At 38.8% G+C, this 24,561-nt stretch overlaps 3 protein-coding genes across 4 annotated transcripts in view; 2 read left to right on the top strand and 1 right to left on the bottom strand.

Moving 5' to 3' along the window:
* The first annotated feature begins 872 nt into the window (after positions 1–872).
* LOC137257462 (uncharacterized) lies at positions 873–5,808 on the top strand. Its single transcript, XM_067794793.1, has 6 exons — positions 873–1,060; positions 2,343–2,553; positions 3,292–3,479; positions 4,210–4,287; positions 4,885–4,998; positions 5,679–5,808. Exons 1-6 carry the CDS (start codon positions 873–875, stop codon positions 5,806–5,808), a joined length of 909 nt encoding a protein of 302 aa, XP_067650894.1.
* Positions 5,809–7,152: 1,344 nt separating this feature from the next.
* LOC137257945 (prefoldin subunit 4-like) lies at positions 7,153–10,726 on the bottom strand. Of its 2 annotated transcripts, none has more exons than XM_067795460.1 (4): positions 10,681–10,726; positions 10,147–10,251; positions 8,590–8,660; positions 7,153–7,588 (listed from the first exon to the last, which is right to left on the bottom strand). In XM_067795460.1, the coding sequence occupies exons 1-4, from the start codon at positions 10,699–10,701 to the stop codon at positions 7,387–7,389; spliced, it is 399 nt and encodes a 132-aa protein (XP_067651561.1). In that variant the 5' UTR covers positions 10,702–10,726; the 3' UTR covers positions 7,153–7,386. The 2 variants fall into 2 exon arrangements, with proteins under 2 accessions (XP_067651561.1, XP_067651560.1); XM_067795459.1 differs by having other exon boundaries at positions 7,153–7,585; positions 8,587–8,660; positions 10,681–10,723.
* A 172-nt stretch (positions 10,727–10,898) lies between these two features.
* The window catches only part of LOC137257771 (protein disulfide-isomerase TMX3-like), a 115,304-nt gene continuing 101,641 nt past the window's right edge, over positions 10,899–24,561 (top strand). Inside the window, exons 1-9 of the mRNA XM_067795195.1 lie at positions 10,899–10,954; positions 11,050–11,092; positions 12,170–12,209; positions 12,628–12,791; positions 13,195–13,275; positions 15,172–15,286; positions 15,781–15,864; positions 23,845–23,911; positions 24,179–24,353. Of these exons, the coding sequence (XP_067651296.1) occupies positions 10,915–10,954; positions 11,050–11,092; positions 12,170–12,209; positions 12,628–12,791; positions 13,195–13,275; positions 15,172–15,286; positions 15,781–15,864; positions 23,845–23,911; positions 24,179–24,353 (809 nt within the window). The 5' untranslated portion in view covers positions 10,899–10,914. The remainder of the gene's footprint in view (positions 10,955–11,049; positions 11,093–12,169; positions 12,210–12,627; positions 12,792–13,194; positions 13,276–15,171; positions 15,287–15,780; positions 15,865–23,844; positions 23,912–24,178; positions 24,354–24,561) is intronic.

The following is a 24,561-nucleotide window of genomic DNA, read 5'->3' on the forward strand; positions in this document are numbered from 1 at the left end:
GGCTGTCACCAAACTGGAAGTCCATGAAAAATCGAGTTAACAAAAGCATGAAAAGTGGTCGTGGTGAGCTTGAAGACAGGTCACGATTTCCCAAATCAACATGGTGTCTGTGTACTACCCCACTGTAGGCAGTCACAAAATTTGAACACATTAGTTTCAACTGTCCATGAGATATGACTTAACATAAGTTTCAACAGTGGTCAAAGTGTCGTGATGACCTTGAAGGTAAAGTCAAGGTCACCAAGAGCAACTGACGTCTGCATAATCCCCCAATGTAGGCTGTCGCCAAATGTTAAGACACTGGGCTAAAAAAGTTCACGAGATATCGAGTTAACAAGAATTGGGACGTACGTGCGTACGGTCGTACGGACGTACGCACAGACGCTGCTGAATACATAGTCCCCCGTTCCGCGTAGCGACGGGGGACAATAACAGTCACAAAACATGGGCCTGTAGACATCGTTTTCAGTGACATTTCTGAGAAGGGACTTTGTAATTATGCACTGACTGCTGGAGGGCTTCGCCTCCCTGTACACCCCAACAGGATCCACCATGGATCCATCCCGTCGGTGCTAATAGCCCTTAGATTCCGACATTTCATATTTTCAGTCCTCTCGTGGGGTTGGAAGCTTTGCCGATCTATTTTTATAGAGGAGCATGGTGATTGCGAAATTTCAAATTTTAAAAAAATACGAAATCAATGAGCATTCAGTATAAACTCCAGCAGCGAAGTTGCTACAGTTCATCGTGACGTCATAGACATATGACGTCACAATCATTTACCCTCATCTTCAACATGACATTTCAGCCTGTCGACTTAGTGAGATGGGGGTGTTGAACAGATCGGCATAAATTCCAAGGCAGTGAAGAAAATGGCATGTCACACCGACCCCGTGTCGACTTCGACATACCAAAAGGACTACCAGGTGAACCAGTTCCTGCCGGCAGTCAGGATGACCACCCTACCCATGTTCCAGCCCGGGAGGGAGAAATCCACGAACCAATGGAGGCCGAGCGTGAAGAAGGTGCCAGGCCCGCCGAGCTCGGTGCTGTTTGCACGGTAAGACTCTTCAAATAGTGGATCCGGACCCACTTTGATTATAATGAACGAGTTTGGTTTTACGCCGCTTTTATCAATATTCCTACAATACATTGTACCCATGTTGGGAATCGGATCCAGGTTTCCGGTGTGACGGTCAAACGATTTAACCACGAGAGACCCGTGAAGGTCCGGGCTAGAATACTGCCCTTCAGTAAACCCATGCTTGTCGTAAGAGACCACTGACGGGATCGGGTGGTCAGGCTCGTTGACTTGGTTGACACGTTGTCGGTTCCCCATTGCGCAGATATTTGCTCATGCTATTGATCGCTGGATTGTCGGGCCAAAGCGTGTATTTACACATCGCCACCATATAGCTGGAATAGTGCGTAAAATTAAACTCACTCACTAGCGAGGCTACCCCACCGCCCGCTTTTAATGACATTATAGTGATGATATACACTGTCTTCATTGGTTGGCATTATGACAGGGAGACGTGGGGATTCCGAGATTCTCGAGTAAAAAACATGGGAACCTTATTGTCCTTGTCGGAAGAGACGATTTAAGAAATGGGGTGGTCAGGGTCGGTGGGTATGTTGGTTGCGTGTCATCGTATAGATATTGCAAAGATCGATGTTCATGATGCCAATCAATGGATTATTTGGCCCGCAAGTCGATTATTTTCAGGACGACGTAACGTTGCCGTTCTATTTTCCATGGCAGCCACTATTTCCGTTAGTTCCGTCTTCCATTTTCACTGTATTACTCGCACCGCCGTCCCAATCGTCTAATTTGCTTTGTGTCCTGTTGTTCCCGAGGCGAGCACGAATCTTGTTGCCATAACTTGGAATCCCAGACTGCACCTGGTTATGGTTCTTGGTTTACCTGCACCATACTTATGATCGTCAACTGCAGTGAGTGATTGAGGTTTGGTTTTTCGCCGCCTTTAACAATATTCTAGCAAAATCACGGCGAGGGACACCAGAAATGGGTTTCATTCAATATACCCCTCAATCGAACCAAAGTTTTCGCTGTGACGAGGGAACGCTTTAACCAGACCAGACTCTTTGTATTTCCTACACTGGAATGACATGATGCCCACCACTAATCCTATCTCCATCATCACCACCACCACCAGCATCATCGTCGTCCACAACCGTCAGCCGCACATACTTGTCGTCATCATTGTGTTCCTCCACCATCAACCACATACTCGCCATCATCATCGACATTGACAAGTTTGTTTGTCAACTGTCTTAAAAGACGCAGAATAGTAATGTGTGTTCATGCTTCCTGTTGTCAGGTATGTCCCCAAAGATAAGAAGGCTGTCAGCCAGTCACGATCAGCTTCCCGACTGACACGCCTGGCCAACTCTGAGAGCGAGAAGCCGCGCGTGCTGGCCACCAAGTTCGGCCTCATGGACATGAACGAGGTGGAGCAGCTCGCCCACAAGCTCAGATGGACTCCGACCACCCTCGTGGCAACAGAGGAGGCACATCTCCCCATGCCTCAAGTAGGTACATTTTGTTTGTTGTTTTATGCCGCTGGCTTTCACCACGTTGCATGTTTCTATACCTGATGTACACTGATGCCAAAGAACGTATACATCGCTTTTGATAGAAGTTTGAAATGAAGCGGAAATGGTTATTCGATTGTGATGTATCAGATACGGGTATTGCAGTTCTCAGATTTGAAACCGAGAGATGCTAGGATTGATTATGTGCAACTGGGCCCTGAATTAGAAAATTAATGTCAATTCAGAGAACCAGTCACGGTTATATTGCTTCCTGATCGTATACGTGATTTGTTTGTGTTTGTTTGTTTGACGTTTAACGCCGCACTCATCAATATTTCAAGTTATATGGCGGCGGTGAATAAATTATAGAATCTGGACCAGACAATCCAGTGATCAATAGTATGGATATCGATCTACGCAACTGGAATTCGATGACCAGTTGCAAACAGGTCAGCGGGTGTGACCACCCCATAATCGCTTTTTACGACTGAAGACCCATTCTAACCCGGATGTAGATACAGACGCTATAAACAACCAATGGTGTGTGTAAAGTAATAGTTGGTTCTGCATACTAAATACCATACCAAACCCACGTAAAAACATGGAAATCTGATATTGACATAAGAAATATGATCATCACTTGGGACCCTTCTCACGCAAGATCAGCGAACCACATAACAGTTTAGACTCGGTATTTTGGAAAACATAGCTCCATACTTTACTTGAATATTTCAGATAGACACGCGTGCGAAGACGCTCGAGAAGCGCGCGGACATGGTCAGGTTTGACGTCCAGCGTTACGATGACCAGCCTCGGATGTGGCAACAAGCGGAACTATTCGATCGTTACCAGCTTCGTCAGCCTGTGCAGAGAGTTGTCTACCCTTATGACACACACAATGACAAAAAGCTACTGAAAAGGAGGTATGTTGACAAGGGAGCCATTGTATGTACGAATCGATACAACCTCGGTGATACCGTAACCTTACCTGTAATGTATTTTACACATAGTTTTTTTATTACACCACGAGGAAAGGTGAATATGTGCATCCTACTCAATCCATGCGTTTATTTTGATGAGAAACACAATGAGGCCATTCTTCACCAACCTTCATTTTGGTATAGTGACGTAACTATGACAGCACAGGAATGTCCTCGCTTATGGGGGTAATTTGATTGGACAAATACTTTTAGCGACACATATTTTTCAGTACGAATCGGTGGAAGCGGGTGAGGATCATAATACAAATATCTGGAAAACCGAGGATAGTGTGGACAGTAGAGAGGCAATGTTTGTTTCCCGACGCCATTATATGCTGGACAAAAATAGTTAGGGATATATGTTTAATTCATGTTTTACAGTCGGATGCGTACAATGGGTCCTTGTCCCATAATTATTATGATTATAGAATCTTTTGTTACTTTTATTTGACAAAAATACCACTCTGTTTTGTAAGAATGCGTCCTTTCCATGAGGCTATTCTGGCCAAGATAATATCTTTCCTCTGGTCATGAACCGATACTAGGTAAGTCCATTCGTTGGGAGAAAAAAAGACTATTTCACTTATCAAGTAAGTCTGTTCTTTGTTATATCGTGGAGACTCTAGCAGATTGTAGAATATCCCTGGTTGTATAGGAACTACACATGTTACAGGGGCAAGGAAGCTTCCAACCCACGTGATTCCGAGAAAATCAGGAACCTCGTGCAACAGGATCAGATTGCCTCAGTCTTGTAAGTAATGAATGTCGCTGTGCAAATATCAACATTTTTACGTTGATTAGAACAAATCGTCTACCTACAACACGTGCTCAAATTGTTAGAGAGGCATGTTTTCTTGAGGGTACTGAGAGGGTAGATTGTAGCGTCACAGATCAATATTCATGACCTTCAGGTCAAATCGGCTAACCCAAACTTGAAAATGCTCTAGTAAGTCGAATATCAATTTTGGACCAGGGTCAGACCTGAGTTGAGATACGCTTCTGATTTGTCATTGGTATTAGATCTCCGGGTCATGTTTGTGTTTGTAAAGAAATACATGTGTGTAGATATCTGACGTCTAAGTTGATGGAGCACCTGTAACGGGCTGGACTCGGCTGTATCAAACTTTAATAAATCGTGTCATTAAACACTCATTAACTTACGATGTATTCAGAATTTGATCACACGAGTTTATTGCTGATGTTAGTAAATGAAGCAATGATACGTCAGGGTCGAGGATGATGAAAGAGATAATACTTTATTCAGTTTCATGTATTTGTTTCTGTAACAGTATCGCGTGTCACACACACGCACATGGATAAAGACTGTGATGTGGGTCTTTTCTTGCAGTGTCCGCCATTGTCCGGGCTATGCCGGATACGTTCCGCGGGTGCCGCCAGCAGATCACGTGACTAAGCAAGCACCCAATCCCAGCATGGTTAGCACAATGAAGGCAACCTACAGGTACCTGTTGTCGGGTGTGCTTGATCTGGACGCGCCATAACATCCTTATCTATTCGTAACACTGGTGGTATCGAAACTAACCTTTAAGAAAGCCCATAACATATGCACTGTTTTGTTATCATAAACATCGGCCATATAATGAGGCTTATACACCTCATGTGTCACAGGTAGATATTTTTGGATGACCTACCCGTTTCATTGCACATTCTTTTCATGACCCTCCTCTGGAGACTGCTATCGGTCCTGGTGATCTTCCCCTGATGAATTCCCCGATCCTCTAACAGAAACCATATAAAGAACACCCTCATCCTTAACATACGTTGTTATCCTTGCATCAAAAGGTTAGCAGACATAGTCTTGATGTTCATGTCAGCGTCACTAAATCCAATCATATACTGACTGTATTACACGATGTACACACATGACTTAGGCGAATCCAGAGTTCTGGTCCATTTTGTCCTAAAATTTTGTTAAGTAACCACTGAAATTCAGGTGAAAATGAAGTTTTACCGTCCTTGTCAATAATGATGTATGCAAACATAAACAACATTTAACTTCTGTTTTCATTGTGTATATCAGTAAACCTGCTTCACATATTTCCAAGTTCTATACTTCTGTGTTTCTTTGTTTCAGAGTATTTAACGGTACAATGGTTCAGATTGACTTTCTTCCTTTCCTAGGCAGATTCCACGAGAAGAACTGATGAAGAGACGGTTCGCGAACAGCGGTCAGTTCTCGAAAGCGGTGACCTTGACCTTTCCCTTCAACCCTTACAGCAAGGTCGGATCCAGGAGTAACAATTCTGAATAAGAAGAAGGCAGCCATGGGTATCGATACCTAGGCTAAATTCCACATCGGAATGGCTATTGATGCATGTTTGAATTAAGTATACGGAAGGATATTAAAATTATTTCAAAATAAGGCCTGTTTCATAGTTATTAGTGCTTTGAGGATTGACGACCTTGCGGGGAACATCCGTGGTAGAATACGCCTTCAGCTGCTGATCACTTGATTGTCTGGTCCAGACACGAATATTTCGTGTAGCTGGAATATTGCCGAGCGGTGTCAATCTAAACTCACTCTTTTTTTTTTTACGAAACTGTTGCTCCATGCTGCTCTGTGCTGTCAACAAAACACTGAAGCTGATAACCAAAACATCTTTGCCTCAGTTTCCGGTTTGAGGGTATCCTGTGATAGTTGGTTCTTCATGTCAATGTCTGAGCTGCACACTGCAAATACTCCACTGACACATTCAGTCAGATGACGCAGCCTTGGTGAGCCCATCATACAGTGTTTCAGTGGAAGCAACAGTCGTCCAGAGAGTTAGATTGCTGATTTTGTGTGCTGATGACTAGATGCCTGACTCTGAGGGTGTGAGGTTGAAACCCAAATGACAATCAACCTATCTGTACTTTACTGAGGAAGTGTAACCGCAAATATAACATATGTTACATTTGACCTCTTTCTGAATGGCATGGTGCAATCACAGCAAAATCATTGCTGGAAAAAAGAAAGTACACACTTGTAAATTGGATGATCATAGTCTGACATTCCAAACATAGCCCCCAATGGCAAGTATGATACTCTTATTTAATACTTCACCATCCAATGAGTATTACCTGTTGTATTTAAGCCACCATCTACTTTTCATACCTTGCAGTAGTAGTATAAGTAATAAGGGGACGAGATACTACTTAAACCACTGCACTTGATACTGACATGATGTGTCCACTGTAATTAATCACTACCAACTCAAGTCTCATAATACCAAAAACATTCTGCATCAGAATGTTAGTCATCATGGAAGACACTTCAAAACAAATTTTGTTCAAACAAAAGTGTATGTACAACGTTTTTTGTGCAGTGCTGGTCCAGATACACCTGCATATGTTGCAGCAGTGACACAAGAGTAAGTGAGTGAGATTGGTTTTACGCAGACTTTAGTTATATTCCAGCAATATCAGGGCACATGACATCAGAAATGGGATTTACATATTGTACCCATGTGGGGAATCGAACCCAGGTCTTTAGCGTGATGAGTAAACACAACACCCAGGCTACCACATTGCCACTGCTGGTCAAGAGAATCAAGTGATGCTAAAGCACCTGCTCAGATATTTTCAAAGATCTTGTAGTGAAATAAATAAAACAACCTTGTGGAGGTTCTTGTTTAATTTTGTTTAACCAAGTATTATGACACAAACAAGACATTACACAATACAAACATGAAGACTGGTGGTAATAAGACATCTCATGATGCACACTGACGTTACAGCTGTTGTACAGTCTGAGGATGGACAGTGATTCAAACCTACAATAATTCACTGAGGCAAATTATTGTAATGTACCATGGTATAAATATCTAATTTCTTAATGTCCGGGGGCGACTCAGTCATCCTCTGCCTCTAAGTTGATATTGTTTCCAAACTTAGCATAAAGTTGAACTTTTAAATCGGAAAGAACTTTCTTGTGTGTCTCTGCCCTCTCTTCCAGTTCCTCTATGGCCTTCTGGGTACTTTCCTTGGCTTTCTCAATCATCTCATTGGCTTCTTCAACAGTTGAGCTCACAAACACTTCTCCAATCTGGTATGTAGGATAGTTAAGGCTTATTTTCATAGCTAATATGATAATGATTTTAATATTGATGCTGCACCCAGCAATATCTAAGCAATATCACAGCAGCCTGTATTTTATCAAATCTGGATAAGACAATATAGTGATTCACATAATAAACAAACCATAATTGCTCAGAACCTTAACAAATACTAATATTTTAGTACCTTCACATTTAATCACATCAACATACAAAAGGCTCACTTGAATACTATTGAATCAAGATTATTTGACTAAATATGTACATATATACCTATGTCCTGAAGGAAACGGGGATAGTGAGAGTAGGGAAGTTTCTATTGTATTCTGATTAGACTTTGACTGATATCGATTCCTATGGCAGAACATAGACATAACAGAAGTGGAAACTGAGGGAGTATTGGTCTGTTTGGAGAGATTCCTGAAAATATACTGAAAAAGGGGTCAAACTCAAGTCAAAAATGACTGGCATGTCTAGACTGCCTCAGTTCTAAAATAAAAATTGTTCTGGGCTCCTCTGCATGTTTAATCTTTACTACTAGATACATATATTTAAACAGAAAAAAACTTTACTTCTGCAACTAAATGTCTGTCTAATGCAATACATACAGAATACTACACCTATTGGACCTTATTCAATGATCGGCTCTCACAATTACATGATGTAGTACTACAGGTTCTTGCCTTGCAATAAGCATAAGACGGAAATGTAGTCATGTGACCCTGTCAGCAACATTCGAGATTCTTCATAGCGGCCATTTGATAAAGAACTTTTGACCAGTCACCGACTGTCTGAGTACCACAAATGCTGATTGTGTATGATGACACAATCAGCTTCATTGTGTGCCGTTGAGGCTTTTAAACGTTCCTGACATTATGTCAACTAGAGGCAGTCCAAATAATACATGTTCTTATCCAATGAACTTGAATCTTGATTAAAGGTTAAGTGGTTATGTTTGAGTGAACACCGGTCTATATAATATGATATTTTAAGGATATGGAATTGCACCATCTTCTTCATCTTGAAGCATCAGTTCATCAGCAGCATCCTCAAGATTTTGAAGATCTTTCTGCAAAACCAGCAACAAACTGTATCACATATGACTGAACATGCAAAAAATAAAATAATTACTTCAAACGCTTTATATCTGACAACATGCAAATGCATGAAACCAAGTATTTTATTTTGCAATGTGTATCATTAGTCCGATAGATATTTCTTTTTCTATTACTCAGAATGTAACAATGTCTCATTATCGATACAGGGTTGTAGTCAAAAGGGCCGAGTTAGTCAAAGTCAAATGAAAAGTAAAAATGGCCGAAAAAATAGCCAAAATATAAAACTTTGATAAATTTAATATTAAAATAGTGTAAATAGTATTTGGCTTGTTGTTGTGATTTTAAATGGAATCTGTATATGAGACTCAAATGTTTTCAACTGCAAAATTGTGAAGTGTCTTGACTCAGTGTCATGACTGACCTGTGTGGGATGTTTGTTTTCGTTATTGTTGCAACTTGTATATAAGATTTTAATCGAATCTAGTGCCAGAGTACCGGGAGCAGAGAGAACCCTAAATAATTGGCTTGTATTGCCCACAGGTGAAACACAGAAAGATCTGTAATTTGAGGTGTGTATTTTTACATGAGTTAATTTTGACTATTTGGATTAAGTTAATTAAATAACACCACAAGATAGCTGTTATAGTGTATAGTAAGTTTATTATATGGATTGCAACTTATCGAAAGTTTCCTGCCTCAAGGGTTCCTATGCACTGGTGAACGGATATTAAAGCATCTCGTTTGCTAGTGACAGTCAGTTAACTCAGTTATCACGGCACAGCAGTGGTTTGTGGGGGACATTCAAGATAGTTAAAAGTCCCTTCTACTCTGTACATGGACATCTGAAGGCCACTCAACAGATAAAGATGATGCCCCTCTATTTCATCCTCATATCAAGTCATGGTTCATGTCCTACCCTGTCTGCCCCAAGTGAATTTTGGACAAATGAACAGTGTGTAAATCATGAAATTGTGTATGTTGTGTATGAATGAACTACTATAAATTATGAATGAATGAACTTGTGTTTATTGTCAATGAAATTGTGTAGATTAGGAACGAATTAACTTGTGCAAATTACCATTATTATTTATGTTTATTATGTGAATGTGTGTTAATTAAGTAAATTATGAACTATAACATTTATATGTACTGCCATTACATGAAAACTTGGCTACATGCTCGGCCAATACGATGCCGTTATCATTTTATTAATGTTATGATGATACTATGTTTCAATGCTATGTGTGTCAATGAATAAGGTAAAATCTTTCTAAACTTGTTTCTTATGTTCAGTCCATTTGACTAGGGATAAGGCCATTTTGGCTTATTGTCACAGCCCATTTGACTTTCACCTCAGCACTTTTGACTTTTTCCACTGGCCCATTTGACTTGGTACTTCTCTGCCTTTTCCTCCTTCGGGTCATTTGCTAGTTCCGTCAATACAAACACTGAGGAAATTATACTGAATCAGACCATTTGGAGCTGATGCTGTTTTACCTTTTTAGTTGTAAGTTCTTCCTTTATATCTTGCAGTTTTGCATTGTGCCTGGCAAACTTGTTGATCTTTTGTTGATCTTCAAATGTCACTTGAGCATCTGAGTCCTTGAAAAAAAATGACATCTGTGTTAAGTCACCGTCACGAGTCAACAGTGCATCATCAAATGCTTGACATGTATTTAACATAGAACAATTTTGATTGTGTAAAAAGGGAAACAGGTCAGCACAAGAAACATTGGCCCCGAAACATTTTCTGATTTGATCTGAAGGATGTCTCACTATCTGAACACAGATATTTCAACGCTGATATCACACCATTTCTTGGTCAAGTTGATGTATCGTTCACGTTGTCAGGGTGAAAACTTCAACGAGTATGATTCCATCACCAACATCCTGGGTTCATTTCGAAAAATAGCTGTGTCGGTGTGTGGAAGTTTTCACCTAAACAATACTTAAATGCATTATGACAACAAGATCTTAGAGGCATATATTCGTTTACATAAACCATTACGATTTTACAATAGTGTCTCTCACCGTATCCTTCAAGGTAGCCATGCTTGATGTTTAGATCAGCAGTAAATACCTCAAAGTTCTAAAATATTCTCTTGGACATACCGTATTACTGCATAGACACATGACAGTATATACCATTTAATAACAATTGTAAGTACAAGAAAATATAAATTTACGACATCTTCAACTGTGATATATTTTCCTTTCCTATCACAATTATGCTATATATTTTATGCAGCACTGTTATGTTGAAACATGGCGGCTCCCATGGCAGAAATTTTGGTCGTTGTTTTGGGTAATATATTTACTCAGATTTGACTTACTATTGTGCCTATGTGATTAAATGAATATTCAGCGCTTATAAACCTGCATTTCATTTTCATTTTGTAGCTCTGGTGTCAGCTTGTACGGCACAGCTAGAACTGGATGACAGGTAAGCGAGAGTGATAGCAGCCGATGAAAAGATGGGCGTGGTTGTCAGTAATCGACAGTGTCACGAATAGAATTTTCAGATAACACTGTCATGGCTTCAGCATTCATTCTATCCATTGCTCAGATGTTAGAAAACCTCAGTTATCAAACACGATCAGTTCAGATCTTATCACTACTAAACAGTGCTGTTTACCGTTAGACTACTCGAGCTTGTCCATACGCATGTAAATTTCCTCTATTGCCACATCATGTTTGAAAAGCCAACCACACTTAGAATTTAGCTTCATAACGTTTACAAACACATCACAGTTACCATTGTCATCAAAAGTGAAATCTTGTTGCATTACACTCAGCCAAAAGACCTTGGTGATTTAGCATGATTTCTGCAAGCAATGTTGGTATATATGTGTGTATGCTGTTCCCATCCAAGTGTTACAAATCTCAACTAATACAACCTATTTCACAACGAACCAGTTAGGTTTGTGATAACAAAGTTTGATAACAAAGTTTGGATCTGAGGGGGTTGTGTCCCCTTCTCAATGATTCTGAAACACTGAAGCACCAATGCATGAACATGTATGCACAATGTTAGGATATCCTTTTCATTTCAGTGATATACAAGTTTCAAGTACATTTTGTCATCACACTAAAAGTATACATAATCTCTGGTGCAAGGATCTACTTTCCATTTGTGACCTATTCATTTGTGGAATGAGCCAAATGGCATTGTGACAGCACCGTGGCAGCCTTTAATCTGAGCATATGTCTGTCTTCACTTCATCCTCTCTCATTCAATTTCTTTTAGACGTGATTATGTCTGAAGTTTGCAAGTTCAATTCTGATGGATTTTCACAAAAACTGGTTACTTGTATCAATAACTTTTATCTTACTAGTTTTTACAACATAGATTGTTCTCATTTAAATTGTGGTGCTGAATTCTAAAGGTACTCCAAAAGTGCTTGCTTGTTTGAAGCAACAATATTTGATCTGTAGTGGTTGTAGATGGCATAGAGGAAATAGGGACAATGTTATGTATGTATATATTTTGATACCAAGATATTTACAATTGATATTTCAGATTCTTAGAGCAGAGAAAAGAAGGATTCTGGTTGGTGGAGGTATGATATTCACTGGACATAATAGATGTATATTCATTGCATATGAACAAATGAATGTTTGACATAATAATTTGTCAAATCATACTGGCAGTATTTCATCATTATGGAAATGTTTTAGAAATTGCAGCACTACACAGCTGATCCAAAAACATCATCCACTGATCTGCGACGCAACAAATTACTGTGTTGTGTTTGTCCTGCAGGCTTCTTAAACCTGTAGTCCTGGATTTGAATGACAGATTTTCAAACTAATCATGTTTCTTGGCTAGATTATAACTTACCCTTGCTCATCTATTTCTAGTGGGACTATCTTAGATTTGCATCCTGAGATGTGATATAACTAAAACAATATTCAGGGCAGTGTAAAACAAATTTTGTACATTTATGGACACTGTTTATCCCACTGCCTGTATTTCAGTTCTATGCTCCGTGGTGTGGTCACTGCAAAAAGCTGGAGCCCATCTTCCATCAGGTGTTCCGGGAACTCAGGAGCACACCAATCCGGGTTGGCAAGATAGATGCCACAAGGTTCTCAAGTGTGTCCTCGGAGTTTGATGTTCGAGGCTTTCCAACAATCAAGTTGTAAGTACAGAAAAAGTGTTGGTTAATCTGTTTGTTTCTGCTTTGACCTGCATGATTTTCATAATCCTATAATTCCTCATATGACTTCTCAAAGATGCAACTGAACCATTGATGATATGCGTTTTTTGGAGTTGTCTCCCTTTGACTTCATGTGACAGTCTCCAGAGAGTTATCACATGTGTAAAGATGAATGTTTTGAAAGTTACTTATGCAACTTGTCCTTATATTTGTCCAGTTTTCATTTTATCTGTGATGAGAGTGCTTCATCATGTTCATAGGGGTACTTCTGTAAGTGTTTCTTTTCCTGCCAGAGTTTCTTAATAAGAGTTGCCGAAATTTATCTCTATGTTTTTGTAAGTTTTGTCCTCCTTCCATTGTTTCTCAGTGCTGATGTGTAATTAAGTTTCAGTGGAGATAATGTCTACACCCACAGAGGAGACAGGACCAAAGAAGATATCATAGAATTTGCTCAGCGGGCACAAGGGTGAGATGGTTTTAAAGGACATATAAATCTTTGTTTATGGATGACAATTTCTTTGTATAATAATGTTTGGGTAGAGATCATCATACCATTGTCAAGCTGGACAACATTTTAAGAATCTATTCCAAAACACTGCATTGTAGTATAAATAAGTTGTCATCTATAAATGTCTTGCCTTTATGGTTACTCACCAGCTTCTGAAATGACTTTTAAAGAGATCAAATCTCAATGCTGTTTTGTTTGCATCACAATAGAAAATCTAAATGACACATTCAGGAGTTGACACTCATGAATATACATGAAGTTACAGTGAGGTACATGATGTTTAGGCGAATGTTGTGAATGGGGTAATGTGTCAGTGATTACGCTGCTTTCGTATGCAAGAAATTGTAGAGGTGGAATCAAGTCATACATGAAGAACCGAAGTCCTGAGAAAATTTCTCTAGCATGTGGTTGGGTTGGATGCATCTGGATGCATTCTAAGGGTAGTGATAAAGAAAAAAAGAAAGTACTGTAACACTGATGATGATGATGATGATGATGATGATGATGATGATGATGATGATGATGATGATATATGAGGCATGTCCCAAAAGTGGTCAGCCTCACTATATACTTGATGTCCAATGTTGGAAAAGCTGCCATTTTATTTTGAAGGAATCATTAGCAAAGGCATATCCTGAATTTCACAAATGTGGTTAATGTGATTAACGAGGAATTGTCATCACATCACATTGCAGAAAGTGAAAAACAATCTGTCATTTGTACATCTGTACCTCCTTGATGATGGCATGCGCTCAGATAATATGATATGAAATATGTTCAGTATGGTGTGGATGACTTCACCTCATAATCACCTTGTAAGGAGTTGGATGCTTGATTTATATTTAGAAGAGGCTGTTTTTAAAGGACATCCCCATTTTAATCTTTCAAAAACAATTTGTACAGATACTGAAGTTGGCACTGTTTTTAATATGTTGAGAGCTGACACTTGATGATTCATTTGTTTGAACTCTGGTATCATGCATGTATAAGTGAAAACATTAGAATAAGTCATGTCCTCTTGATTAATTCTTCTGAAAGTGGGGAGTGGTAGTGTCTCCAAAATAAGCTCTGTCAGTAAACATCATGAGGGGAGTCGCTTTAACAGTTAAGCGATTGTAGTTTCAAATTGCATTTTATGCAAAGTAATATCTACGTTTGATTCTAGAGGACTTCTGTTTATCTCAAGCACACAAAATGTTTCTTTCAAACAAAATGGGGATCGTGAGGTGGGAACATGACAAAAACAATTTGCTTGAGTTTGCAAGATAATATGCAGGAAAATGAAACATAAAAACAGTTGCATTTTCATAACTGACCAAGTGAGGCCAACCACTTTTGCGACATACATTGCAGCTACCATGCGGCAGATATAGCTGCCTCTGATGATATACCATGCACTTATAATAAAGTAGCGACTGATAATCAAACATACATTAGCTACCATGTATAATGAAAGATACCAATTATAACAAAGCTTACATTCACATAACATTACCCCTGCTGCTGCTGCTGCTGCTGCTGCTGCTGGTGATGATGATGATGATGACATTTCTGCTACTACCGATGTGATGTCAATGCATTTTTAGCATTTTTGTCTGTTAAATGCTGATGTGAGAACCTTTAAAGATTTAATGTGCAAGGAGTGAGTGAGTGAGTGAAGTTTTACGCCGCACACAGCAATATTCCAGCTATATGGCGATGGTACTGTAAAAGGCAGTGGGTTGGTTTATGTTCATTTTCATTGCTAATAATACATGCTGGAAGTAATGCAGATGTACTATGTGTATGAAATACTTTCAGGAATGGAATAAGAATAAAAAATATCGTGCCACATTGTTCATGATTCTGTTTCAGTCCCGCGGTGAGGAAGCTGGCCAGTGTTGGGAAGTACAATGAGGCCAAGAGTAAACATGCTGACAATGTCTTCTTCCTGCATATTGGTGAAGACGACTTTAACGAAGAACTCTATGTGAGTACTATTCTGTGATGACGAGAACTTATTACTCCATCAAAGATGTGAACACTGTGATTTTGGCATGATCAGTGCACTAATTGACACTAAATTCTGCCAATACTATCAAACTCAGAATCTTTCACCATTCTTATGAAATAATTTCCGCATCAAATTTTCAGCTTCCTACCTTGCAAAATGTGTGCTTATTTTATGAGTGTTTCAGTCATTTTCTCCATGGACAGTCATGGTAAATAAACTCAATACATTCTCTACTTCTGTATAAGAATGTTAATCACTTAATTGTCTGGACATATTGACAGAATGTATTGTCATTCAACAGGAATGTTGCTGAGTGGCCATCAATGTCAGACAGCAATCAAATCCTGTTTGGAAGAATTGAATCAATAACTGTATGAAGTCTTATTATGATGAAAACTGTTTTGAAAGGAACTATTTGTATGAGATAGGTGTATGAATATGTACATATGATTTATGTTTTGTGCTTTCAGCCCATGTATGCAACAGTAGCAGAGAAATATATAGTTCAAGGGTATTTCTACACTGGGTCCAGAAATATACTGCCAGAAGCCCTTGTAAGTACCTGTTGGAAGAACATCTCTTCAATATTATCACAGTGACTGTAAATTCACTGATGTCCAACAATATGTCACTGACATGTCATCATCAAGATAAACCAGACTCCACACTTGATAATTTACAGGCTATGGTCACATTGATAAACATTTGTGAAGATCCAATTAGAATTTATTTTCAGCAACCTGTGATTGTCTCAAGAGTTGACCAACAGATCAAGCTGTCAATCTTGCTGGCCTGGTTGACAATGTTAGTGTATCCCAGTTATGTAGATGGATATTGATTCTTGTTTTGTTGGAATGACTGGTCCAGGCTCATTTGCTAGTAGACCACTACCTTATAGCTTGAATATTGCCATGTGCTGCTAATAAACTAACACAAACAATGCTGTGGTATTGTTAAGTGTAGGGTGCAAAGTAAAGAAACAGAAACAGAGAACTGCCATCTGTTCCAAATTTAATTAGAAACTGATGGAATTTGCAAATATCAAAACAATAGAAAATACAATAGACAGCAGTGACATTCCTGGGTGCTCTGTGTTTAAAGCTCCCATTTGTGGCCCAGTCTTCTCTGGTGCCATAGTTCACTATGCATAGTTATCTCCCTTAGGCATGCCAGAGGCCCATGTGCATGATATGCTTGTGGATTCAAATCCCGATTCAGATTGACTGTATATTTCCAGGGGTATCAGTTGCTCAAATTGTAAAGGTCTGAGACTTGCATTACTTAAGGATATTCTACCATGTTTAGTTGATCTGCCGTGATAGAATCGGTTTTTCAGTAACCCATGCTTAATCATGAGTGGCAACTAATGGGAATAGGTGGTTAGACTCGCTAACTTGGTTGACACATCATTGTAAGCCAGTTGTGTAGATCAATGCTGTTGATCACTTGATTATTTACAGATCGTCGCCATTTTTCTGGAATATTGCTGAGTATGGCACAAAACTGAATTCACTCACTCTTTTACTGATGGTATCTGAGGATTGGTAGGTTAGCATAATGGTGAAACTGTTCGCTTGTCATGCTGGCGGCCCATGGACACAGTGTGTGACGCCCATTTCTCATGGTTTGATTTTCCACTCAAAAACAGGATGTTACAGATGTTTACTCCTATTTATCCTCTGTTGTTTTTTGGGATTGTTGTTGGGGGCACCTATTTGTCCTTTTTTGCTCTTGGGGATGATTGTTTGGGATAGTTGTTGGTTACCATTGTTGGGAACCATTATTGAGGATTATTGTTGGGGACTGTTGTTGGGGACCATTGTTGGGAACCATTATTGGGGATTATTGTTGGGGACTTGTTGGGCACCATTGTTGGTGATTGTTGTTGGGGACCATTGTTAGGAACCCTTAGTGGGGATTTATTGCTGGGGACTATTGTTGGGAACTGTTGTTGGGCACCATTGTTGGGATTGTTGTTGAGGACCATTGTTGGGAACCATTTTTTGGAATTATTGTTGGGGACCATTGTTGGGAATTATTGTTGGGAATTATTGTTGGGGACTGTTGTTGGGGACCATCATGAGGAGGTATTGTTGGGGACTGTTGTTGGGGACCATTCTTGGGGATTAATGTTGGGGACCATTCTTGGGAACTGCTATTGGGGATTATTGTTTTAGATTGTTGTTGGGGACCATTTTTGGGAACCATTATTGGGGATCATATTTGGGGATTGTTGTTGGGGACCATTCTTCGGAACCATTACTGGGGACTTTTGTTGGGGATCACTGGTGAGGATCAATGTTTGGTCATTTTGATGAAACAGAACATCCTCAAGCTCCATACCGCAATGTCTCATTTCCCACTGGAAACTAAGGCATTTGTCACACACTGCAGTTAAACCTTTCAAGGACAGCAAATTCTTGAATGATGGATTATTTCACAATTTTTGTTAAAAAATTATTTTTAGATGGCCATGCTTGGATTTCCTTTTCTCAACTGACTGATATCTTTACACTGGGATAAATAATTAGTGTAATGTACATATCAAATATCATGGAGACCCCTGATGCAAAAACTTGGAAATCTGATATAAAACCTGACTCATTCCCAATGATATGTTTTCCACGTCTGTTCTTGGAATGAATGATAGTTTTACCCCAACAAAAAAGTTGAGAAAAATTCAGTCCCAGCACTGAGTGTATTTTTTAATAAGAGTTGTCTCCCTTGATTTGTTGAGCCATCATATCACCATATTTGCAACATCAAGTCACGATATTCATGCATACATAATGATCTCAAGAGGGGTCATATTGACTCTATAAGCAACTGGAGTACAAGGCCACAACTGTACAAACAATTACTGTTACTGTCGAATCATGCTTTTGATTTTTTCCCCTTTTTTTATTTTTTCAGTTTCCATATTTTGTTGAAACAATATTTTTGGGATCATAACCAACAGTGAATTATTGCCTTGTTTCAGTTAAATGTAATTAGCTGTTTGCTTTTATTGTTGTATTTTCAGTAACGAAGAGTTTTAACTGGGGTGTTTAGTAAAACTGCAGCTGCTTCCAGAGCTCCATCAATTTTGTTCAACAAGTAAACAAAAGAACACTTAGAGCCTGTAAAGCTGTTTGTCGTCATGGTTTCAAATGCTTTTAGTCATATTTTGGTGCAGATTGTCAAATAGGGCTTAGACAGATAGCTGACTGTCAAGTTTCTTTCATGTATTTGTAGCTGGAATTTTGATGATATTGTCAAACATGAGACTCAGGTCCTGATTGATTTTCCAGCTGTTTACTGCTAGTTCTTCTTGTAGACCACTTTACTTAGCTTTCTAGGCAGCACTTTATGACAGCAGCACATTTCATTATGTGGACCAAACAAAACTACCATCATCACTTTATTCACTAAATACCACCATCAGTATCACTTGATTAACCAAACACCACCAGTATGACTTGATTGACAAAGCAAACACCACCAGCATCACTTGATTGACAAACTAAACACCACCAGCATCACTTGATTGACCAAACAGCCCCAGCATCACTGGATCGACCAAACAGCCTCAGGATCACTTGATTGACAAAAAAAACAAAACACCAGCATCACTTGATTAATCAAACACCACCAGCATCACTTGACTGACAAACCAAACACAACCAGCGTCACCTGATTGACCAAACAGCCCCAGCATCACTTGATTGACCAAACAGCCCCAGCATCACTTGATTGATCCCAGCATCACTTGATTGACCAAACAACACAACCAGAATCACTTGATTGACCAAACAACCCCTGCATCACTTGATTGACCAAACAGCCCAGCATCACTTGATTGACCAAACGGCCCCAGCATCACTTGATTGACCAAACAGTCCCAGCATCACTTGATTGACCAAACAACCCCAGCATCACTTGATTGACCAAACAAAACAACCAGCATCTTGGTGACCAAATTGCTCCACTAACGTTATCACATGTTTTCCTATCTTAGTTAAATGATGACTTTTCCAATACTGAAACGGGTGCTATGATCTTTATGAAAGGCATAACAATATAGAAAATTCACGATCTGAAACATATTGTGATATCTTGGAACAATTCGATTCTATGCTTATCATGAGAGGCTATCTGTAATGATGTTCTGTAAAATATATATATTTGATAGCTAGTAACAATGTAAATTTTGATACAAAAATCAATTTCTAGTGAAAATTAACAATTATAAGGTCAGTGGTACATATCATGATACCCCAAAGTTGTTGAAATGTCTATTGTCAGATTATTGATTCTACAGTGTATTGTCACAGCTCTAATTCCTACTCTCTACAACTAGTTCATGTAAGTTTAATTTTGTTTGAAGTGTCGGTTAGATCTGCTCAGATATTCCCTCCCTTCTTGGTGAATTCACAGCCAAGCATTTTCTCAATGATTCAGCAAACCAAATTCTTCTTTTCATGTTTTCAGGTTAAATACTTAGTGATCATTCAAGAGTTTTCAATATGCAATTTCTCATGATGAAATAATTGAAAATCTGTTAAAGCTGAGCTTTTTAAAATTTCCAACACGATTCTGCAATGGTGAACATAATGTTATTCCATAAACTCCATTTTGTGTCTGTGTTGTTTACATTTCTATGCTTTTATTGCTAGGACATATGTTTTTAATCAAAGTAGACAGGTCTGTGTTTGTGAAAACAATTTTGTTTTCCGCAGGGATAAGTCAGATCTTGTTTGTTTGTATTTCATGGGGGTGTGTCCTTCCTTAATGGAGATCCTTTGGGGGATTTAGAAAGGAGTCTGTGTAAAATTGGTTGGTTGGTTTGTTGTTTAATGCTGCACTCAGCAATTTCCCAGCTATGAGGCAGCAGTCTGTAGATAATCAAGTGTGGACCAGAAAACCCAGTGATCAGTATTATGAGCATCGTACTATGCTATTGGATGTGGTTGAGGTAAAATGGGGTTTAACATGGCACTTATGAATGTTTTGCTCATATGATAATATGCATCTGTATGTATGTGTGGCTGCTTGTACAAGCTCAAATGTAAGCTGGTTTTATTGAACTAGCTCACTGAGATACCATGCCACATGAGACCCCCAGCTCAGGCCCATTATGTTGATTCCATGCCAACCAGTCCTTGTACCATTTAATGCTGAACCCCAGGCAGGGACCAAGTATCATACTTTAATGTCTTTTGGTATGAAACGTCTTGGGATCAAACATTCGCTTTTCGCTCTCTGGATGGACACTCTTACCACTACACCATGAAGGTGACCACGCTATTGGGATATGATGACATGAATCAACCAAGTCAGCGAGTGTGACCACCTGATCCTGTTATGACAAGCATGGGTTGCTGAAGATCAATTCCAACTGAGATCTTCATGGGTTTAGGTAAATTACCATTGCATCCAGGAGAAACTCCAGGGTAGTGACACTTGACATGTTCAGATGAAGTTTTACATCCTGAGAGTTCATGAATTTTGTTTTAGATCTCCAAGAAATGAATTTGATGTTTTATTAGATGAAACAAATTTGATGAAACAGCTGAAATATGGAGTGCCTTTTGCTAATTACAGATTTTTTCATTTTTATTTTTATTGGTTTCCATTGAAACAATTTGAACTTAGTCTCAAAAGAGAGGGGTGACCATTTCTGGAGCACAACTCAGAAACCGTTCACTATCTTTCTACAAGACTTGACATATATATTAAATAGATCTTGAAGTAATGAGTTTTGCTATTTGCAGGTTTTTGGCATTTTTATTTTTGTTGGTTTTCATGGAAACATTTTGGACATATTTTCAAAAGGGAGTGAGTGAGCTTAGTTTCAGGAGCTCAATTTGAAAACCATATTTGCAGTTTGTTTGGAATTTATATTCTTCATGATTTGGACTTAGTGACCCAAAATCAAGTTTGACTTTAAATAACTGTCACATAATTTGCTCTTTCAAATTTATGGTGACTGGGGGGATTTGGTATCTTCTGGTGACTCTTGTACTGAAACAGCTGAAGTATGAATTGAGTGGTGTACCACTTTCTTTTTAACAGCTGAAATACGGATGTAGCTGGTGCACATGTTTTGAAACAGCAGGAATATGAATGAATTGGTGTTCCACATTTTTAAACAGCTGAAATATTGATGAAGTGGTGTCCCACATTTTTAAACAGCTGAAATATTGATGAAGTGGTGTTCCATTTGTTTTGAAACAGCTGAAATACAGTTGAAAGTCATGTTCCACTTATTTTGAAAGAGCTGAAATATTAATGAAATGGTGTTCCCCTTATTTAACGGCTGAAATATGGATGAAATGGTGATCCACATGTTTTGAAACAGCTGAAATATGAAGTGGTGTTTCACTGGTTTTGAAACAGTTGAAATATGGATGAAGTGCTGTTGCACTGGTTTTGAAGCAGATGAAATATGGATGACAGTGGTTTTGAGCTTGTTTTGAAACAGCTGAAATATGGATGGAACTGGTTTTTCATTTGTGTTCAGGTTTTACTAAAGGCTTAAGTTTGATGAACATTGAAGAGAATCCATATCTTATGTGTAGTCAACTTCTTTATTGCAATGTGTGTGATGTTTCGGTGTAGGTACTTAGTGCATTTACTTTATACTGGCATCAGTAGCTAAGTAACACTGAAACTTCACACTCATTGCAATAAAGAAGCTGACTATCCTTAGGACTTGGTTTTCCTTCATCTTTACAATTTCTAAAAATGCCCTTCAAAACAATTGGTGCACCTTACGACTGACATGATTTTCATAAACATATGAGCTGAAATGTATCATGGCTTCAAAGTGGTCATATTTGTAGAGCAAGACATTTCCTGAAAATGTGATTCTTACATGTCACACAAGCAGCAATGCTTGTTTGTTTGGCAGACATTTGCTTGTTTTGTTATTTGTTTCCATTATTTATGGTGCTGTTAAACTGTAAACTCTTTCAAATTTTGTTTGTGGAAATTGTTGATGGTTGGTTGTGTTTGGAATGGATGGTTGGTAAAAATAGCAGCAGAGTTTCTCTTTGAAGTCTTCTTTGAGATTTCTGTTGATGGTATAAGTTTTCCTTGTTACGTGCTTGCTTGAGCGTGATTGGCAAACAGCAGGTGAGGTTCCTGCAGGGATGAAGGACACTGACTGATGTCATCAGCTCCTTCTCCGGTCATTGATCTGCAACTTTTTCTTCAGATAAATTATTTCTTGTGTCAAACAGGACATATATGGGACAAAGTGAATGTTTCCTGTCAGACAATCAACTTTTTACATGATCCTCTATAAGAATCACCATCATCCCCTACTTCTAAGTTATCAATGGTCCCTTCCTGCTGAAATAAGGCAATTACTCTCTAAGTTAAGTTTGGTTTGGCAATGTTTTGAACAATACTTACTTCATATCACCAGTGTCTGTTTCAAGTATAAGGTCTGGACTGTTTGCTGCTTTGGTCAACAGAATCATGGGAATATTTAGAGAATCACTCTTACAGTATCAGTGAGTGAGTGAAACATATTTTATATTTGGGGTTACACTTTCTTAGTAAAGTACAGATTGTAGTACTTTTGTTGGGTTGAAACCCAGCTGGGATTCAAACGCTTACCTTCAGAGTCAGGCATCTAATCACCAGCACACTAACTGCCTAACCCACTCTGCCAAGGCAACTTTCACAAAAAGAGGAAGTTGGACATCTGTTAGTCTAGACTGTGGACTTTGTGTAATATTTAGCAATATTCCAGCCATATAGACCTAAAAGATGCTTCTCACTGTATGTTAGATATGGCTTCTTTTCTCAGAATAACCACATTTGAGGTTTTTGTTTGCTCCAAGGTTTATTATTTGTAAGTAAGACCTATCTCCGGGTTTTACATTTAGTAAGTAAGACCACATCTCCTAATTCTATATTAACCTCAATATTTAAATTCAGATGATATGTGAATGTTTGAAATCAATTTAAAAATATCATCAAAGATCAACTTTAAAGTGCAAATATTTTCTCCAGTAGGTATGGAACTGCATCTGATAGGTTATTAAGGGCCGACAAATATGCCAGGGTTGAATCATCTGTTTATAGTTAGGCCTAGTGTTATTAAATTGATTTTTCCAGCACTTCAGTTACTGTTATGTAGCTTCATTATATGATAATCTAATTGGCCATCATTGATGGTTTATATGTATTATAAAGCATTCATCCCTGGTTATGGTTTGGAAAGTAAGCCCTGGACCATCAGGTGGAGAGAAGTAACATCTAGAAGGTGATATAATATATTAACTCACTCACTTTTGGAAACCACAGCCAAGGAGTCATGCTTAATCACTTCAGAAATGGACTTCACATATTGTATCCATGTGGAATTGAACCCAGGTATGCCACCGCCCCTCTTAAAATTTTGGATCGCTTGGGCATAAAATGAATGAATAAAATGAATTAAGAAAGATTAACTTATCTTATGATAATCAACAAATCCAAGCAGGTCTTTAGTAACCTGATAGTGCTTTGATAAATGTTGATTGTGTTTTTTTGGTTTTCAGAAGGTAAAATTGAAAGGCTATCCATCAGTGGTTGTTTTTAAAGATGGGACTTATTACGAATATGAAGGTATGTTCTGATTACTTAGTTTGTTTTGCATAAAATGTTCTCCTTTTGTCTGTGAATATGTTGAACTTAGATCTTGTGCTTTAGATTTCTTCCCATGGCCAGCCAAGACTATGACAGAGTTGTGTCCCTTGTGAATTTCATGAACCTGTGAATCAATTCCTAAAACTTCCACTTCACTCTCTGCCATAGTACTAACTTACTGTATCAAGGGAAGAGTTTGTCTTTGCCATGATTAGTAGACTGATTTGGAATCTTTATATTGACCAGATGAAGATGGCGTGGCACGGAAGAGCTCATTGGACAGATGGGTGAATCGGGAACGTTTCCCAGCATTCCCCCGTGTTGCTGGTGGTGGTCTGAATGAGATGGCAGACTCTGGCAAGTTGATGGCCATCACTGTGGTCAACCTTGAGGAAGAGGAGTTCAAACAGGAAAACAATAGGTGAGTGTTTTTTTTGCATCTCTCTCATACTTCGCCCCCATCATTGTGCACAGTGCGTGACTTCTTGGCGAAAAAAAGGTTAATACGGGGCAAAATCTCACATGCTTCTTTTCAGGCACTTGTGACCAGAAGGTGAATACTGGTCAGTATCTCACATGCTTCTTTTCAGTCAGTTGAACAAAATGTGGGCATTAGATAGCTTCACATG

This window comes from Haliotis asinina, chromosome 12 (genome assembly GCF_037392515.1).
Source record: "Haliotis asinina isolate JCU_RB_2024 chromosome 12, JCU_Hal_asi_v2, whole genome shotgun sequence".
In the NCBI taxonomy this organism is placed as follows: Eukaryota; Metazoa; Mollusca; class Gastropoda; order Lepetellida; family Haliotidae; genus Haliotis; species Haliotis asinina.

Coding starts and splice junctions, on each gene's coding strand:
- LOC137257945 (XM_067795460.1), bottom strand. CDS start 10,701: ATGGCTACCTTGAAGGATACG. Junction 10,252..10,680: donor TGGCTACCTTGAAGGATACG/GTGAGAGACACT, acceptor TTTTTTTTCAAG/GACTCAGATGCTCAAGTGAC. Junction 7,589..8,589: donor GAAGAAGATGGTGCAATTCC/ATATCCTTAAAA, acceptor TAACTATCCTAC/ATACCAGATTGGAGAAGTGT.
- LOC137257462 (XM_067794793.1), top strand. CDS start 873: ATGGCATGTCACACCGACCCCGTGTCGACTTCGACATACCAAAAGGAC. Junction 2,554..3,291: donor CACATCTCCCCATGCCTCAA/GTAGGTACATTT, acceptor TGAATATTTCAG/ATAGACACGCGTGCGAAGAC. Junction 4,288..4,884: donor GATCAGATTGCCTCAGTCTT/GTAAGTAATGAA, acceptor CTTTTCTTGCAG/TGTCCGCCATTGTCCGGGCT.